General features: G+C 39.6%; 1 protein-coding gene across 1 annotated transcript; it reads left to right on the top strand.

Moving 5' to 3' along the window:
• The first annotated feature begins 3490 nt into the window (after positions 1-3490).
• On the top strand, positions 3491-18647 carry LOC124639769 (fatty acid synthase-like). Its single transcript, XM_047177235.1, has 37 exons — positions 3491-4606; positions 4863-5055; positions 6081-6201; positions 6286-6489; positions 6567-6683; positions 6774-6952; positions 7470-7612; positions 7814-8017; positions 8138-8324; positions 8473-8635; positions 8715-8884; positions 9213-9364; positions 9731-9914; positions 10005-10153; positions 10268-10449; positions 10631-10750; positions 10833-10942; positions 11108-11298; positions 11379-11533; positions 11632-11895; positions 11970-12066; positions 12601-12744; positions 12846-12958; positions 13353-13503; positions 13810-13987; positions 14335-14447; positions 14533-14700; positions 14781-14953; positions 15438-15590; positions 16022-16228; positions 16372-16483; positions 16648-16789; positions 16882-17032; positions 17121-17271; positions 17405-17581; positions 17663-17765; positions 17840-18647. The coding sequence occupies exons 1-37, from the start codon at positions 4421-4423 to the stop codon at positions 18430-18432; spliced, it is 6300 nt and encodes a 2099-aa protein (XP_047033191.1). The 5' UTR covers positions 3491-4420; the 3' UTR covers positions 18433-18647.
• Positions 18648-19289: the final 642 nt, after the last annotated feature.

Here is a 19289-nt window from a genome sequence, read left to right as displayed (position 1 = left end):
GGAGACGAGGCGCAGAACCGAGGAAAAACTGCAATGGAATAAAGCTGGCCCTTGTTTGGGATCATATACTGTGTTTTATCAGAACTTTATATCAACATAAGTTATGAAAAAACTGTTGACAAGCTTTAAGGCAATGACAAAGATAGATGTAACCATGCATCCCACTTGCAAAAAATCTATGTCTTTGTGCATTCACTTAATATTCTCATCCTCCGGGCCTTTTTTCCAACTATGTTGGGGTCGGCTTCCAGTCTAACCGGACTTAGCTAAGTATCAGGGCTTTACAAGGAACGACTGTCCTATCTGACCCCCTCAACCCAGTCACCCGGGCAACCCAATACCCCTTGGTTAGACTGGTGTCAGACTTACAGGCTTCTGACTACCCGTAAGGACTGCCAAGGATGTTCAATGACAGCCGGGACCTACAGTTTAACGTGCCATCCGAAACACAGTAATTGGTGTCTAAGTTATACTAAGAAAGTACATACAAACTAGAAAGTAACTCACAAGTTAGAAAAGTTACATTGATACTTGCCTGACCTGGAATTGAACCCGCGCCCTCATACTCGAGAGGTTTGTTCTTTGCACATCAGGCCACCACGACCTTTTCACACTCACTGTCACTTAATATTCTAATGGCATTATTTTGTTTCGGCGGAAGGTAAGCTTAGAGTTCTGTATACCTACATTCTTTCTTTTATCATTTTCATAGACTTTTCCTTAAAACAGAGCACCAGTGGTTTACATGGAGCGACTATCTGTCTTACCTCAACTGAGTACCATTTTTATAGATTATACGCACATTGTAACTACAAAATTCATGCAGGTAATTAATGATGACAAATGAATAATAATTGATTGACTGAATTCGAATAGTGAACTTGACTTAGACCGGGCCATTGTTGTTTCTTAATTTAATTTCATTCAAATAGGCATATTAAACAGGTTATTCACACAGCTTGACTTGAATCGTTAATAAGCATGGAAAATAAAAAAAAGTAAATAGTACGTCTTTTAGATAAACCTTAAATAATACTTAGTACCTTTAATAATTTAAGAGCCCAGCTCTTGTCGGTGAAGCTCCTTCCATCTGATGATCTACTAAGAGACAACTACTGCATAATATAGAGAACGGAAGAGGTAAAATTTGGAAAAATACCTTACGACGATTTTATCAAAAACGTCGTGGAGGAGAAGGTCGAAGGAATGGGGTCGTCCTTAAATAATGGAGTCGTATATTTTCTTTTCCTGGACCTTTGACTTCGAATATCTTCGGAAGCTCATTCTGGATCGATGTGGACTTTTTTCTTTAATGGTAAACTCAAGGTCTGCACCGAAATTTCAGATTCAGATCTGTGCAATATTTTGTACGTAAAGTCCATTTCACGAATGACTTCTTTCGTGTAATGAACTTTTTTTTGTCAATATTTCAAGTACCGTTAGTTACGCTCATAAATAATGGCTCATCGTTCGCGAGTACTTCATTACTTTGTGAGTGTAGGGTCAGAACACACCTACAGTACTTATTGTGCTATAATAATAAGAAACGAATTTCCTGGCTGTGAGTACTTTAATTACTTAATCTGGATAAAGTTATAGGGAACGTTTTTATTTTGGACTAAACGTTTTAGTAACTTCATCTGCCTCGCCTTGTCCCAACTATGTTGAGGTCGGCTTCCAGTCTTACCTGATGCAGCTGAGTACAGTGTTTTACAAGGAGCAACTGCCGTTCTGACCTCCTCAACCCAGTTACCCGGGCAACCCAATATCCCTTGCTAAGACTGGTATCAGACTTACTGGCTTCTGACCCTCTGCCCTCCGAAATTTCAGTAACTTATGAGCAATTTAAACTATCGATTTCGTTATGAGTATCTAGTTTTGCTTATCGTGGTCTAGGACCTGAGATTTTGGATTTTATTTTGTCACGATCAAATAGATTCATCAATTTTGCGGGAGCAATGTCCTCTAGAAGAAAGTACTACAGCAACAGTTAATGGGCCCCACGTTTTTATTTTAGTCTAATATGACCAAGACCACCTACGTAGGTTGACAGGTAAGTAACTATTTTTTTATTTTCTAGTTTTCAGTGCACATAAGATAAAACCGTTTAACTTAAAAGTTTTTTTACCGATTTTTTATTTTCTAGTTTTTAGTATTTAATGAAAATGCCTACCGAATATTCCTCATTCTATCTAATTCATTTAGTGCATCATTATTACACGGTCTCTTACCTGATAATTTATTACAATCTAATTCCTCAATACATAGCCCTTCCAGGTACTTTTTTTTTTAACGACCCCAAAAATCATCACATGACCTCTCATGCTGTGGGTCAGCAGCGGTGAGGGACTGCCAGACTCTTGACTAAGAACCGTTTTGTTCCGTCGTAGGCCTTTTATGTACCAGGGCCGCGGTAACTCTTTCAAACAATCTCGCAGCCCAGGCAGGCCTTGGCCCTGTTGGGCCCCGCTGGAGTTACTGACAGTTTTCTACTTGTGAAGCCCTTTCATTTGATACCCATATTGGTGGGATTGATAAAAAATTGTTATCAGCCATTTGGTAGCGGCGGCCATCTTAGATTTCAATTTTGCATAGTAAATTGTATTCTACTTGTTGAGACCCATCAACATGGGTATCAAATGAACCTAAGTTATCCACCATTTTGTAGAGGCCGCCATCTTGGATTTTAATTTTATATAGTACATTGTATTCTACTGGTTGAGAACTTTCATTTGATACCCATATTGATGGGATTGATAAAACCTACGTTATCCGCCATTTTGTAGCGGCCGCCATCTTGGATTTCAATTTTTTATAGTATATTGTATTCTGCTTGTTGAGCCCTTTTATTTGATACCCATATTGATGAGATTGATAAAACCTACGTTATCCGCCATCTTAGATTTCAATTTTGCATAGTAAATTGTATTCTACTTGTTGAGACCTTTCATTTGATACCCATGTTGATGGGATTGATAAAACCTAAGTTATCCGCCATTTTGTAGAGGCCGCCATCTTGGATTTTAATTTTATATAGTACATTGTATTCTACTGGTTGAGAACTTTCATTTGATACCCATATTGATGGGATTGATAAAACGTACGTTATCCGCCATTTTGTAGCGGCCGCCATCTTGGATTTCAATTTTTTATAGTATATTGTATTCTGCTTGTTGAGCCCTTTCATTTGATACCCATATTGATGGGATTGATAAAATCTACGTTATCCGCCATTTTGTGCCGGCGGCCATATTGGATTTACAATGTTATTGATATTACTATATTGTATTGTCATCGGAATTAAAGGTGTATACAAAATTTCAGATTAATCGGTTGACAGGAAGAGGGTGAAATTTGAATTACTAAATTTGACCCAAGAATGAATAAAACAAACTGGGTGAGCTAAATAAAACCGTTTAAGAAGCATTAACTATACATATAAACTTGGGTCTGTAGGCGGTGAGTGTTTGGTGGCTCATCGTCCTTCTGTCTCCTAGGTGACAACAAGCCCGTGTCGACAGCGTGCGATGTTCCACGCGCTCCTTAAAGAGAGTCAGCAAATCCTAGCCAGGCGTACCAGGGCCAAGGCCTGAAGGGGCTGGGGGATTGTTTATAAAAGTTACCGCGGCCCTGGTACGTAAAGGACCTAGGAAAGACATGATGGGTTTAATCAGTAAGAGTCTGACACTCCCTCACGCTGCTAGCTGCGGGATGGGATTTGATGATTTAACATAAAAAAGTATACCTATTACCTATATATATCTACATACATATAAGATTTTCCATAGTTTTATTTACAAATTGCATGCAAAGTATCGTCTAAATCGGTCCGTTGAATACACGGTAAACACATATGGTAAGACTAAATGCGATTATATAATATTCTATTGTCTTTACAAATAATACAAACTAACGGGGAATGGTCTTTATAGTATTGTTAATTAGTGTTTAAAAATATATATGTAAAATTCAAATTCGAATTCAAATGTTTGCATAGAATGAATGGGTAGGTACAATTACCTATTCATTCTATGCAAAAATTCTAATACATAAAAAAATATTTGTGCTGTGAACTCAAAACTAAAGGTTAAGGAACCCTTGGCTCGTCCGGTCTGTGGATGGGTGACCATCTTGTTACGACGACTTCTGAGACAGCAAACTGATGATAAACTGATGGGTCCCGGCTGTCATTTGAACATCTCTGACAGTCGTAAAGGGTAGTCAAAAGCCAGTAAGTTTAACACCAGTCTTACCAAGGGGTACTGGCTTGCCCGGGGTCCGGTTTGAAGAGGTCAGAGAAGCAGTCGCTCCTTGTAAAACACTGGTACTCAGCTATATCCGATAAGACTGCAAGCTGATCCCAAAGTTTGTAGTTAAGAAAACAATGACAGGGGCAGCATTCTAGTTTATTTATTTTGAAATGATTTTAGAAGCTACCATGACTCCCACACCGCAAGAGCCTGTGATCGAAGAGAAGAACGTGTTCGCTCCAGCAATGGATGCTGTGGATACTATGGATGGTGAACGGATAGTTATTTCTGGCATGGCGGGGCTCTACCCCGACTCGGAAAGTGTGAAAGACTTCAGTGAAATTCTTTATAATAAGGTATGACATAATACTCTGTGACTGAAAATAAAGAACAATATTTCAGCTTAAAATAAAATACGATTTCTTGAATGATTACCTCAAGGGCTTAATCTAACTAGAGCCAACAGATGACCAATAATATTGCTTTACTCTTTTTAAGATTGCAAACAAATTCCATTAGTTTTTTCAAAGTCAAATTCATGTTCTCTTCCTTGATGAACTTTGCGATATGTTTATTTTTACAGATACCATAGGTTATTTTTATATTTTGCAGGTCAACCCTTTAACTGAAGAAGGGCTTCGCTTTAAATTTAATCACCCAGAAGTGGCGCAGCAGTCGGGCTCGGTGCCGGGGCTGAGTACCTTCGACGCGCAATTCTTCAAGGTGCACTACCGGCTCGCCAACTGCATGGACCCCATGGCCCGCAAGATCCTCGAACAGTCCTACCAGGCGATATACGATGCTGGTTAGTACTTATAACTAATAGAGTACTTCAAGTACTCATCATCAGTCAATCATAAATCACTATAGATAGTTCAACTCAGATTTGCGCGCGGCCCTATGTGTGCGTCGGCTTGTAAATATACAACTTTCATTCGTGTGACAGTGACGTCGTCCGAGCATGACGTGTTCTCATCGCTTTTTGTTATGGGTACAGTTGTTTACAAAAATGTCTAGTTCTTCACGGAGAAAATGTTTTAAGGAGTCAGGTAGCGTTTCAAAAAAATGAAACAACATTCAAAGCTTTTTATTATTACATTTTACAGTTTATCATTATTTTCTCATACGGCTTTTCAAATTGACATTGACAGTATCTATGAAATAAATGAAGTGAAATATCTAAGATGAATTAAATACTCCTTACATATTTTCTAGCTCGGGGTACGCGGACAATAAATAAATGTGTGGACTAAGAATGTAAAAGACCTATAATTTAGTATAATAATGGAAACAAAATGTGTGGGGAATTTTAAAAAATTATATTGCTTCGCATAATGTCGACCAAAATAAGACGGAAATAATGAAACTCATAAATGAACGTTTAAGTCAAATTGATGAAGGGATGTTGGGTAATACTTGTCGACATGTACAAAAGAAAAAAGAAGAATACTATAGACATTTTGACATGGAGTCAGAATTTATAATTAACATTGGTGAAAGTAGCGAATCCGAAAATTCATCATTTGATTTTTCAAGTAGCGATACAGAATCATTATAAATAAATAAACTATATAAATTACGTAATAACTGTACTTTAAACAGCCGTATACAACCCCTAAATAACTGTATTTGTACCCGACTGTACCTCTTGTCACGCACACAAAGTCACTGTATATGTACAAGGGTTACCCACACATAGGGCCGCGCGCACGACTGAGTTGAACTTACTATACCATGTTTATTGGATGCCATTTATCATACTGATCAGTGATCAGGCTACTCTTTTCTAAATTAAATCCAGAGAATAATAAGTCGTTATTGGTTTTTCAGGAGTAAATCCGGATGACCTTTCTGGAAAGAAGGTCGGTGTTTACATCGGCTCATGTTTTTCTGAAGCTGAAAAGGCTTGCTTCTACGAAGCTGCTTCTAGGTTTGGTTTTGGTATAGCAGGGTAAGTGCTGTTCTTAAAATATTTTTGGATTTTTTAAATGAAAATATAGCTTTGGTTATATTGCGTCTACCCTTTTTGAATTAGGTGCAGCAAAACGATGTTTGCGAACCGCGTCTCGTACTGGCTGAACGCGAAGGGTCCGTCCATGTCTATCGACGAGGCGTGCTGCAGCTCCACCGCGGCTCTGGAACAAGCATACCTCGCCATCAGTCGCGGCGAGTGCGAGGCTGCTGTTGTCGGCGGAGCCTTTTTATGTCTGCATCCACAGTCCTCAGTACACTTTGGAAGGTAATACCTATACCGGTTGCTATATCAATATGCCGTGTTCATTTTTAATTTATAAAATATTCAAATTCTTGTTGCAGGATTATAAACCTTTGCCAGGATGGAAAAACGAAGTCTTTTGATGAAAATGCTGATGGATGCGCAAAATCGGAAGCTATTAATGTACTTTTTCTGCAGAAAGCTAAAGATGCCTTAAGGTTTACTGGTTTACTTACACATTCACTTTTACTTGATAAAAACCTAACATCACCTTTTCTGCGTTAATGCTGTTAATTCGCCTGTTACAGAATATACGCCGATGTATTGCACGTTAAGCTGGAGTTCACGGGTCTGTTGCCTGGAGAAACAGGTCCTCGATACGGGTTCTACAGAGACGTTGACAAAACCAAGAACTTTATCAAAACATTCTATGAGGAAGCCAAAGTACCCGCGCAAGCCATCGAATACGTTGAAGCCTTCGGCTGCGGTTAGTAATTAATTGAATTTTTGTTAAACTTATTGGCAAAAACTAACAAGTGTGTTAGATAATTTTCAACTATACAAGGTGTTGATTTGCAATTGTGCCATACTTCAGGAGGAGGACATAAAATACGTAAATAATCGATTGGAATTACAGAAGACGGGAAATAGCTAATATGCACTGCTTTTTTTGTCATTGTAATGTCGTAGTATTTCAGAAGTAACCCAATTTTATGAATGAAATTTATGAATAATCGTTGCGTATGCTTTGTGTTTGCGTTTGTGTGAGCACGATTTTAAGGCCAGTAACACACGCGCCAAGTTTAAATACGGCTAGATGACATTGACGGAATTCCAAAAAAAAACTAAAAAATACATATTCCGTAGGTACTGATTTTTTTGTTGATTTGGGTCGAGAATCATTAGCATAATTACGTCCTTGACTATGGCACGGATGCAAATCAACAGCTTGTATAAACAGTTTTTATAATTACAAACATAAACAAAATTATTTATTTTGGCAGCTTTACCGGAGGTTGATAAAATGGAGCTGCAAGCGATCGAAGAGGTGTTCTGCAAGGACAGAGAGGATCCCCTGCTAGTGGGCAGCGTTATGTCCAACGTCGGTTACAATGAAGCTGCTTCTGGAATCACCGCCATTACAAAGGTACATTCATACATACAGGCATATATATTCCGTATTATATCGTCATGTTTATTGTTCACATTAAATATAATTTAGATTCCATACTGTTGAATAAAACTACGTACACATTTGTTTAAATAAAAGAAGGGTTTTATTTTTGATATGTTCACGCTAGACCTGTTGATTGACTTATCACAAATTAAATGTTATCCTTATTGTCAGGTGTTGCTGGGATACCACCACGGTAAACTAGCTGCCAACCTGCATTGTGGCAGTCCGCGGCAGGACGTGGCAACACTACGCGACGGACGCATCCGCGTGGTCACCGAGCACGAGTGGTTCAGGCGCAGCCTCGTCGCTGTCAACGGATTGTCCGTCACCGGCGTCAACTCACATGTACTGCTTAATGGCCACTACAAACCTAAGGTATTAAAAACATCATGTTTTAATAACAGCACCCAAAACTGTTGTAGAATTAAAGACCAGAAGCATCAAAAATACCACATTTTTATTTCCAAAAATGAATGCACTGTTATTATCTTTCAGGATCCCACTCGATACAAGTCCAGTATACCATACCTAGTGACAATATCAGGGAGACATGAGGCTGCCGTGAAGTTTGTTCTGGATAATCTGAAGGCAAACCCCATAGACCCCGAGCAGCTGAGGCTGCTCCACAATGCGCATCAATCAAAAACTGCGGGACACTTGGGCAGAGGATTCACAATTCTACGTAAGTTCTTTATCGCAAGATTTGTAATTAACACGCTTATATTAATAATACGAGGACTTTTGTCTAAACCTGTATCTAAGCAGATTTATAATAGCTGTTAAAAACGGTTATTATTTATTAATGTTATGTGTTTTTATAATTTCATTAGAGACTGATGAGGAACAGAAAACTGTGAGTCTGCGTGAACAGGCTGAGTACTTCGACGACGCTCGCAGACCGCTGTGGTTCGTGTACAGCGGGATGGGCTCGCAGTGGGCTGGAATGGGCACACAACTCATGCGCATACCTATCTTTGCTGCTGCTATAGAACGGTATGGTAAACATTATAAGAACATAAAACAAAAAACCTAATACTCGGCCAGAATTATTACAAATAACTATTTATTGCAGATGCCGAAAAGCATTAGAACCAAAAGGACTTGATATTGTCGATATCATTACATCAACCGATGAAAAGACTTTTGACAACATTTTACACTCTTTCGTGGGAATAGCTGCCATTCAGATTGGTCTCACTGATATCCTTCGAGAGCTGGGACTTGTCCCCGATGGAATTATTGGTAAAAGCTGCTCATAGTTTCTAGAATTTCCTTTAACTTTGGATTGTTGCTATGGCGGCTGTCATATATGTACATAAAGAGATCAGCCAGTTACGCAGGATATATTATGCGCAAGTATTTACACAGACACAGGTGTACTCCCTATTTCTTCACTCTCATAATCTGATGGCATGAAAATCCGACACGACCGACATTAACGTGGTCTCCGATGCACTTCGAGCATCAACTTTCAGACTCCGGCCTACTTTGTGAAAGTTTATATTGTACATAATATATTGTTTCTATTGTATATTCTATTCTATATATGTACTTATTACTATGTAACCAGGTCACAGCGTGGGTGAGCTGGGATGCTCGTACGCCGACGGCTGTCTGACGGCGGAGGAGATGATACTGTCCGCCTACAGCCGCGGCCTAGTGTCGCTCGAGACTCCCTTCATACGCGGCTCCATGGCCGCCATCGGTCTGGGATACGAACAGGTGATGTTATCTTATTTTCATTCACTTCTAATGTGTAATAATTATAACTAGTATTTTATTTATTTATTTATTTCTTTATTGCTTAGAAGGTACATTTTATATTATAAAAAATATAAAATGTCCAACAAAACTGTATACACAGTTTATCTGTTGGATCAGATTTCTAAACTATTGGCTTACTATTATAGGTTCTATTAAGTTAAGTTTACAATAATTATAAAATTAATATATTAGTATATATTAGTATTATATTATATATATATTAGTATTATATATGTAATTATATATGTAATATTAGTATTATATATGTTAAGTTATATAAGTAGTATTAGGAGGTTAATATTACTATTACTGTTTCATTTGTAGATCTCTCCAATGTGTCCTCCTGAAATTCAAGTAGCTTGCCACAATGGACCTGAGTCCAGCACTATTTCGGGCCCCGCTGATAAGATGCGCGAGTTTGTGGCCGAGTTGACCGAAAAGGGAATTTTCGCCAAGGAAGTTCCGTGCTCCAACATAGCCTATCACTCACGTTATATTGCTGATGCCGGTGAGTACAGACAACATTTGAAAAAGTCTACCAGTTGTAGTTGTGCACTTGTTCAGTGACATTTAATACGAGTTTTATTATATCTAACAGGACCGCAGTTGCTTAAATATTTATCCGAGGTGATCAAGGATCCGAAGCCTCGCAGCGAGCGCTGGCTGTCGACGTCAGTTCCGGAGGAGAAGTGGGATGAACCGCAAGCGAAGCTCTGTTCCGCTGAATATCATACCAACAACTTGCTTGTGAGTGGATAGAGAGAATCAATCCTTGAACGATACTATGCAAAATTACTAAAAGTCATTCAATATATTATTATGCATGTAGTATTTTCTTGAAACCATGTTAAAATTGCGCAGAGCCCAGTGCTGTTCGATGAGACGTCCCGACTGATCCCCAACAACGCGGTGCTGGTGGAGGTGGCGCCGCACGGGCTGCTGCAGGCCATCCTCAAGCGCTCGCTTCCGAGCTGCAAGAACATCGCGCTCACCAGGAGGAAGCACGACGATAACGCCTTCTTAGTACTCGAAGCTATTGGCAAGTGAGTAAACCGACCTATTTTGTTACCAGCAGTTAAAAATGTCACGCTTACCTAATAATATGGAGGATTAATTCAGATGACTCATATTTTACAACATACAGGAGAGACATGTTTTCTATTGTTTAATGCCGTCTTTCGTCTATTTGTATAAATATTAATGTTAAAAACTTTTTTTTTTCAGACTGTATATGGAAGGCTACAATCCTAAGGTTCATGTTCTGTATCCAAAAGTGCAGCTGCCAGTTTCAACGGGGACGCCATTCTTGTCCCACCTAGTTAAATGGGCACATGATGAGAATTGGTAAGTTGAACGACTTCTTTTTTTGTGATATTAAATATTGATATTGATTGCAAAGAGAAATGTTATATATTGTGTTTTACAGGCCTCTACCTCTGTATTGCACAGCCAATAGACACAGGACTACGATCTGCCACTATGTCACCTCCCTGCAGGACACTGATGGTGCTTACTTGGAAGGACACTCAATGAGAGGTATCATTATTTACTCCATGAATTCATTGTTTGTGTCGTTAATGTTATAATAATTGTTGTATACACAGGGTATTACAAAAGTACCCATACAGCTGAAAGGATTTTAAATGCCCCCTTTTAAGACCCGCGACAACCAGCCTCCAAAATAGATTTTCTTGTAAACAGGCCATACATTATTCCCGTATGCTGCTACTCTGGTGTTGATGTGGGATGTGTTCTGCATGACTACGGGTAAGCCGAAGAAGCAGCTGTCGGTGGAGTTCACTGACCTGCATCTGATCTCGCAACCGATCTTACACGACCAGCGACAGCTTCGTCTAAACGTTTCCCTGCAGAAAGGAACTGGCAAATTTGAGGTACACCCTACTACGTTTTCCTAACTTATGTTGATGAAATCATACCTTTTGTATGTTAACTCAATAATATCGCTTCACAGGTTTTAAATGAAGATTCTCGAGTATTAACTGGTGGTATAAAGATATTCGAGGCTCAAAAATTAAAACCAAATTATGACAGCGATACCACATTAAATATAGAGCTCACGCAAGATGATATTTATCGTTTAATGAGTGAAAGAGATTACTCATACAGGTAATAACTAATTGCTTTTATAAATAATTTATTATGAGCTCTTGTTTACAACGAAACTAAAACAAAGGTTAAATGACTTGCACTGTGTTCTCGCACAGCGGTGAGTTCCGCAGCATGGAGGGGTGTGACAGCGCGCTGAGCGCGGCGGCGCTGGCGTGGCGCGACAACTGGGTGACGTTCCTCGACGGCTTGCTGCAGCTCAACATGCTGCGCCAGCCGCACCGCGCCGTCACGCTGCCCACGCACATCAGGAGCATCTCCATCGATGTCGACCAGCATGCTAAATGTGTGAAACAGTCTTCTGTTTCGGACTTCAAAGTTTCGTTAAAAGCTGATGTCTCAGATCAGTACAACAATACCAGGTGACACAATTAATCTTGAAATCAGTTATTACAGTTTGTCCTAACGACATCTTGACATGCTCATTTTTTTACAGGTGCGGAGGCGTCATAATACATAACATAAAATATGAAAAACTGCCTCTTCTGAAAAATAAAAATATGGTTCTTAAATCTTTAAAAATAAATAAAGAAGTAAGTATAATATTTAAACCTACCCACGCTGCGCCTTCTGGATCGTGATCGCTACTCAACAACTTTTCCGCCGCATTGGTCATCTGTTTTGCCAGCCATGTGCTCTGCTCATTGTCACTTCCTTTCTAAGTCCTACTTTGCAAGTTCGGGCTGTGTCGGTGACTTTAGTTCTTCTGCAGATCCTCCCTTTTACGAGCCCTCCCCATTGCTCTCTGAGTAACTTTGAATTTCCGCATGAGGCCCATAGTTAGCGACCACGTCTCTGCGCCGTATGTTCATCATCGTATGTTATGATTGGCCCACATACGTCATATATGACCTCCTTCTTGGAGTTGGACTTACGAACTTCTTGAAAAATTCATCATCATCATCATCATCTCAGCCATAGGACGTCCACTGCTGAACATTGGCCTCCCCCTTTGATCTCCACATTATAGTTGAGTTATTTCCTATCAAGATCTCCCGGTCCTTGAAGACTTGACGTTTATATGAGGGAACATTGGTCAAATCTTGACAAACTTTTGCGTGTTTTAGAACCTGAGAGAGGAGAACTATGTCTCTTTGGTAGACTCTGCGCCTGTAAGCAATGTGACTTTACAATGCAACCAGTTCGGTGATTTTGATTCACTCACATGGGTCGAAGCACCAGAGAATAACGAACCGGGAGTTAAAGTCAAGGTATATCTTCAATTAAACAAGTTAAATTTACTCAGAAATTGATTGATCGATTTCAGCTATTAAACATATTGGACGGTTGTTACAAGAAGATATTCTTTCAGGTTCACTACGCTGGTATTAGTTATAATGACACCAAGAAGGCTAGCGGAGCGTTGTCATTCAGAGAAAACGTTATAAACGACTACGGAATGGATTTCAGTGGGACCACGGAAAAGTAAGTAACATAAAAATAACTAAAAATGAGCCTTTAAATATTAGTGGCCTTACTACAAAAACTTTAACAACTGTTTTACACTTGTCTAAAAAAAATGTGTCTCCAAAATGAACCTTATGTCAACGTCATAATTTGACATTTTTTTAAACAAGTCTTAAACTGACGTTAAAAAGTTTTTGTGGTAAGACGGTAAATATCCTGGATCATCATGAGCTTTGAGCATTGTTATTTATGCTCTTTTACTTGGTTTTACGTCGTCCATAGACAGCTTTATGAAAATCATTACCTACCCGGCTGTTATGTTTACCATAGGAGAACGTATGTACCGGTGCATTACATAATCTTCGTTCTAGAAATCAGAAATATTTAGGTTTCAAAAAAAATCTTATAACAGTGGTGATCGCGTGATGGGCTTGGTGCGAGGTGGAGCAGCCAGCAGCGTGGTGCGCGCGCAGTCGCAGCTGCTGTGGCCCGTGCCGGTACACTGGAGCCTCGAGGACGCCGCCACCGTGCCGCTCGCCTACGCGCACGCCTTCTACTGTCTCGTGAGTACAACACACCAACTCCTTTCAGTCCCTTATCAAGTCAGTAAAATGATAGCTCTACAACAGCTAATAGGACATCTTTTTGGACAGAGTAAGTAATATCTGATCCTGATGACAAAAGTAAACTGAGTTTTTTTTTATTCTAATTTTATTTAGGGACTTTTATTCAAATGTGTGTCATGTCAACCCCAAAAATTGTGTTTTCTTTGCTTGCCACATTACCAAATTAGCTTTTAACGTTCCACGTGCATTGTGAACATGGGAACATTGCCTGTAAAACTACAACCAGTTCTCGTTGTGTTCTAGGCCATTAAGCTCTACAAGAAGCTGGAATCTCATACAACTGTGTTGGTGCACGGAGGAGCCGGGACCTTAGGTCAAGCTGTTTTATCAATCGTACTGGCTCACGGCTGCCAAGTATACACTACCGTTAGTGATATAAGGAAGAAACGGTTCTTACTCAAACTTTTCCCAGGATTGAAAGGTACATCTAATGATTAGTCATATCTATCAACTTTAAATGATTCAACCCTTGAATTGGAATTCTGAGGCAGCACAAGTTATTTAAGACGATGAGAAACGACGCAGGACCCGCAATTGTTCCCTGTGGCACACCGTACAAAATTGATAGCTCGCCGCTGGTGTGACTTCCTAATTTCACAGTTCTTAATCTGTTTGTCAAATGGCTCTCAAACAGTTTGAGTTGAATTCCTCTGACACTTACCCAGTCTTTTTTGGCTAATCGTGTAGAAATGAGAATGGTATCGAAAGTCTTGCCGAGATTTTGCATGCGTTCATCTTATAAATTAAGGGTGTATTTATTTTTTCCAGCTGAAAACATTGGTAATTCTCGTGACCATAGTTTCCGAGACATGATTCTAAATGCCACAGCGGGGAAGGGATGTGAAATTGTTATAAGCTCAGTAAAAGGAGAGTTGAAGAAAGTATGTGCCATAACTCAATGATTATATTTGTTTATTTATGTTCCATCATTTAAGCATTAAATGAATCAAAATCTTCTATTCACAGTCTACACTCTGCTGTGGTGGTTTCGATGGAGTATTTTTGGATATTTCACAACTACATAATCAAGAGGAAGACTTCGACTTCGGAATGTTCCACCTCACTAAGGAAAGAGCTTATACTACTGTTGATTTCTCAACCATATTTGAAAGTGAAAATAGCAGTGAACGCAATGTATGTATATTACCACACAGCGGTTTTAGCAAGAAAAAACTTGACAAATTATATTTAAAAAATTATTGTCCGACCCTCAGGCTTTGCAGCGCATGATAAGTGAGGGTATCCGTGTGGGATACGTGCGTCCTCTGTCGCGCGTGACCTACGCCCCGCACGAGGCCGCACGCGCATTCCGTCTACAGGATGGTAGCCGACACCGCGGCAGAGTACTGCTCAGGATGCACGATGACACATTGATGGCTCAACCCAGGTACTTGGTGCAAACGCCACATACCCCAAACTATAAAAACCTTAGTAATCAAGACTGAAATCTGTTTCCAAACAAAACCTGGGAACTTGTGAAATATTGATTTTCTCCTTGGATAACACATAAGGGAATTGTTCTCTTGACATTATCCAAACTAATATTATAAATGCGAAAGTAACTCTGTCTGTCTGTCTGTCTGTCTGTCTGTCTGTCTGTCTGTCTGTCTGTCTTTTCTTCACGCCTAAACTACTGAACCGATTTGTGTGAAATTTGGTACAGACATAGTTTGAAACTTGAGAAAGGACATAGGATAGTTTTTATTACAAAAAAAATAAAAATAAATAAAATTATTCCGGACATATAGCGCCATCTATTGGTCAAATCAAAAATCTGCTGGTAGTCACTATTCCACGCGAACGAAGTTGCGGGCAAAAGCTAGTAATAAATAAATAATGAGAAAATGTTTATAAAAACTCTTCTTTTTCAGATTGAAGTGCTCTGCTGATGGTTGTCATTTAATAATAAGCAACGATGAAACATTCGGCTTGCTGCTAGGCGACAGACTCGTACAACGTGGAGCTAAAAAGCTGTATTTACACCTTAAGAGTCCTTCAGCTAGCTACATACAGTTGAAAATACGGTAAAATATCTTAATCAGATTTTCTATACTAATATTATAAAGAGGAAAACTTTGTTTGTTTGTTTGATTGTAATGAATAGGCTCAAAAACTACTGGGCCGTTTTTTTAAATTCTTTCACCATTCGAAAGCTACTTTATCCACGAGTAACATAGGCTATATTTTATCCCGGTACGGGCAGTAGTTACCACGGGACGCGGGTAAACCCGTGGAAAAACGGCTAGTTATGAATAAAGATAGTTTATGAAAATGAAAGAATAAAATAAAAAAATGTAATTATTATGTAAGTATAAATATTTGCATGCCAAGTTAGGCAGAATGTAGCTAGAACTTTTAACCATTGTAAAACCGGGTACCACCTATGTTTTAAGCAAATAAGTGTTTATTTCTTTCTTTCTATGTTATTCTAATATTCTCTTTCATGTATTCCTAGATCTTGGCAAAAGTTAGGTGTGAAAGTGGAAGTAATGTCGTACGAGTTATCAAAGGAGTCGGACATCTCCGCAGTGGTCAGTAACGCCCAGCGACTCGGCCCAGTGGAAGGAGTTTACATCACGCTGGCAGACAATCAGCAACACATTGACGAAACTAAACTCAACACTTTGGACTTAGTATCGAGGAAGTTGTGTAAAGATATCAAGTGAGTATAATATATTATTATTTTATCACTTGTTTCAAATAACTACCTATATCTAACATTTTCATCTCTAATCTGAGTCTTTCCCAAATCATAGCTTGTTCCTCAGAATCACTATATTCATAATAATATTTGTACTTTGACAGATACTTTGCAGTTTTAAACACCGGCACCAACACAATCGGAAAAGACGTGATCCTTAGTCGAGTACATAACAACTTGCCTGCAACAATGCTATCGATGGAAGAAATCAATCCTGTGAGTACAGTACTACGTTGCCTTAGAGTCACCTGACCTACCATCCTTATAGCATCTCATTTATATCTTTCCTTCTTCCGTGAGATATCGATTGATTTATGATCTTTACATCAGCTAAGTGTTTGTAAAAAGATTATTTGTCTTGACCTACATTTCCATCGTAGGTATCGAATGACGAGAGAACATGCTACCGTCATGTAGTCGAGCTGACTGAGAAGACACTATGCGGTGCAAGCGGTGTATTCCTTGCATGCAACACTCCTGCTCAACAAACTTCACTGCTGCAAGAGATAACTGCACTTGCTGGTAATACTAATAACCAATGTATTATAAATCGTTTTACTATATTGCCACTCCATAAGCAAAACCATAACGATATAATATATTTATTTTAACAGGCACAGCAATAAAAGAAGTCAAGGATAAGAACACAACTTTAGGAGAGTTGGGTGTCCTTAATGAAAAAGTAAAATTAGTTTCGCAGTTTTTGAAACTTAATTATAACCTTGCGTTTGAAGAAACTTACATTCCTTCAATAACAGTCGACAGGTGATTATCTTTGTTAACTGGACTTAGTGTTCCAGTTACTTTATTGTTTTTTTCTTTCTTAATACTTACACAAACTTTTTTTTTCAAGGATACAACAATTAGAAAATTCTATCATCAATCCTGAATTCAAAGATGAGAAGGGCCCCTTATCTGCATTCTTCACGTACGTGGACTCGGACGAACTTCTCGCAACTACTGATTTCGTTTTCCTGCCCACTCTTGGCAACAATTCGTCAATGGTAATAATTCATATTGTCTTATATAGAATACGTAACTTCCTATAAGTGTAAGGAAGTTTATTTTACAATGACTTTTCAAAACTATATTTAGCCTTCAGTATATAAATGGTAAATTGTTGATGGTATTCCACAGAGGGACGACGAATTTGATGCGAATCAAACCTACCTGTGCATAGTGCCGGGCATGGAGGGACATCACGAGCGGTTCCGGCTGCTGTGCGAGCGCCTCAAGCTGCCCGCCATTGTACTGCAGCCGGGGCTCGACCGGCCGAACGAAACTGTACACGAAACTGCTAAACGATTCGTTGACGTAAGTAACCCTCCTAGCAGATCAGAAAAGTTAAGTTGTCGTAATGTACAGACACTTTTTAAAACAAAGATTTCGTTTTAGGTGTTCTTGAAGAAGACAGGATTGAAAAATAACTTCTACCTCTTAGGCTATGAAACAGGAATCGCGATAGCATTGGAGATGGTGGCTCTTTTGGAAGACCGAGGTAAGAGATCAAACCAATTTTCTCACAGCATAATTTGACTAATCAAATGGAGTATTAATAAATATGTATTACAGGTTTGACGGGCACACTATATTGCATCGGATTCGCACCAGACGAGCTCAAGGTGGAGTTGGACGAGCAGTTGTCGGAGTTTGCGAGCGAAGAGGAGCTGCAGAACGCAGTGGCGCGGCACATGTTCACTCTGATGGCAGGCGGCGACGCTCGCGGGCTGGGCGGGCTGCAGGCAGCTCGCACGTGGGCGCAGAAGGTGGAGTTGTGCGTGCGCACTCTGCTGGGGCGCGTGCCGCACTCGGCGCAGTACGCGCGCGCGCTGCTGGAGACGGCGCTGTCGCGCATCCAGCGCGCGCGCGCCCACGTGCCGCGCGTGCGGGCGCTGCGCTCGCGCCTGGTGCTGCTGCGCGCCGCCGCCGCGCGCCCACAGCCGCCCGCGCGCGCGCTGCAGCAGCACTCGGAGCGCCCGCTGCGAGTGCACCAGCTAACCTCACCACTAGCACACGCCACCGCAGACTTGCAGTGCGCCGCCGTCATCAACAGATACCTGCACCCCGACATACTGCAACACTTCGACAATAAGAACATTTGTGACACATACCTTCTTAATGCCAATTCCTTTATGACTATCAATGATTCAGTTCCTAAAAAATAGGTAGTTAACTTGGTCGATACATGTCACATCGTAGGTAGGTTTTAATTACATTTTAAAGCAACTTTAAATTGTATTCTTAAGGGATGGCTTGCTTGTTGAGGCAGGATAAGGTGGACAACATGAAACCGTATAGGATGGGTTATGAAATTAATTATCCCATAAGATAAGTGAACTGTATCTTTTCGTCCGAAATAAAGTTACCTATTTTCATTTAATTTTTTTTCTTTTAGACTACAATTATCTTATATCCCACTCACATCCCACTGCAATCACACCATCAGTCTTTTCTGGTTCTGTTACAAAGACATCTAATATTGCGAGACACATACCTAGTACCTGCTTATTAAAAATACCTCATTGAATATTGCGTAGTACGTCTTACGTTAACGTTTGATAAAAAATGATGTTACCTACATCATTTTAAATAAAGTCCATTTCACAAAAGAAGACCCGCGGAAAATTGTGGTACTTTATATTTTTGTACGCATTTACTGAGCTATCGCACAGATACTAGCGATGCATCTGCAGGACTTCTTTCGTGAATGGACTTTACTCTGCTCTTTTCTTGACTCCTCTCTGTCCGAGTCTCACAGAACCTCATGAAGGACTATAACAAAGGTATCAACAAAGGGGCAAGGTAAACACAAAGGTGCAACGCCTACAATATTGTTCAACAAAATAAGCATTAAACGTTTATCGATTTAAATTTATGTCATCGATAACAAAGTCGATTTTAATGTTTCATTCATTTCCGTAGTGGCAATGTAAGTTAAAAATAATGTTACTTTTGTTATTGTATTTTGTTCCCTTAAGAATATCGATAAGTCAAAGTAAGTTGGTTTGTGTGAAATGCTACT

The sequence above is a fragment of the Helicoverpa zea genome, chromosome 19 (genome assembly GCF_022581195.2).
Source record: "Helicoverpa zea isolate HzStark_Cry1AcR chromosome 19, ilHelZeax1.1, whole genome shotgun sequence".
NCBI classification, from domain to species: domain Eukaryota; kingdom Metazoa; phylum Arthropoda; class Insecta; order Lepidoptera; family Noctuidae; genus Helicoverpa; species Helicoverpa zea.
The sequence above is the reverse complement of the archived record's forward strand: the minus strand, read 5'-3'. Positions and strand labels throughout refer to the sequence as shown.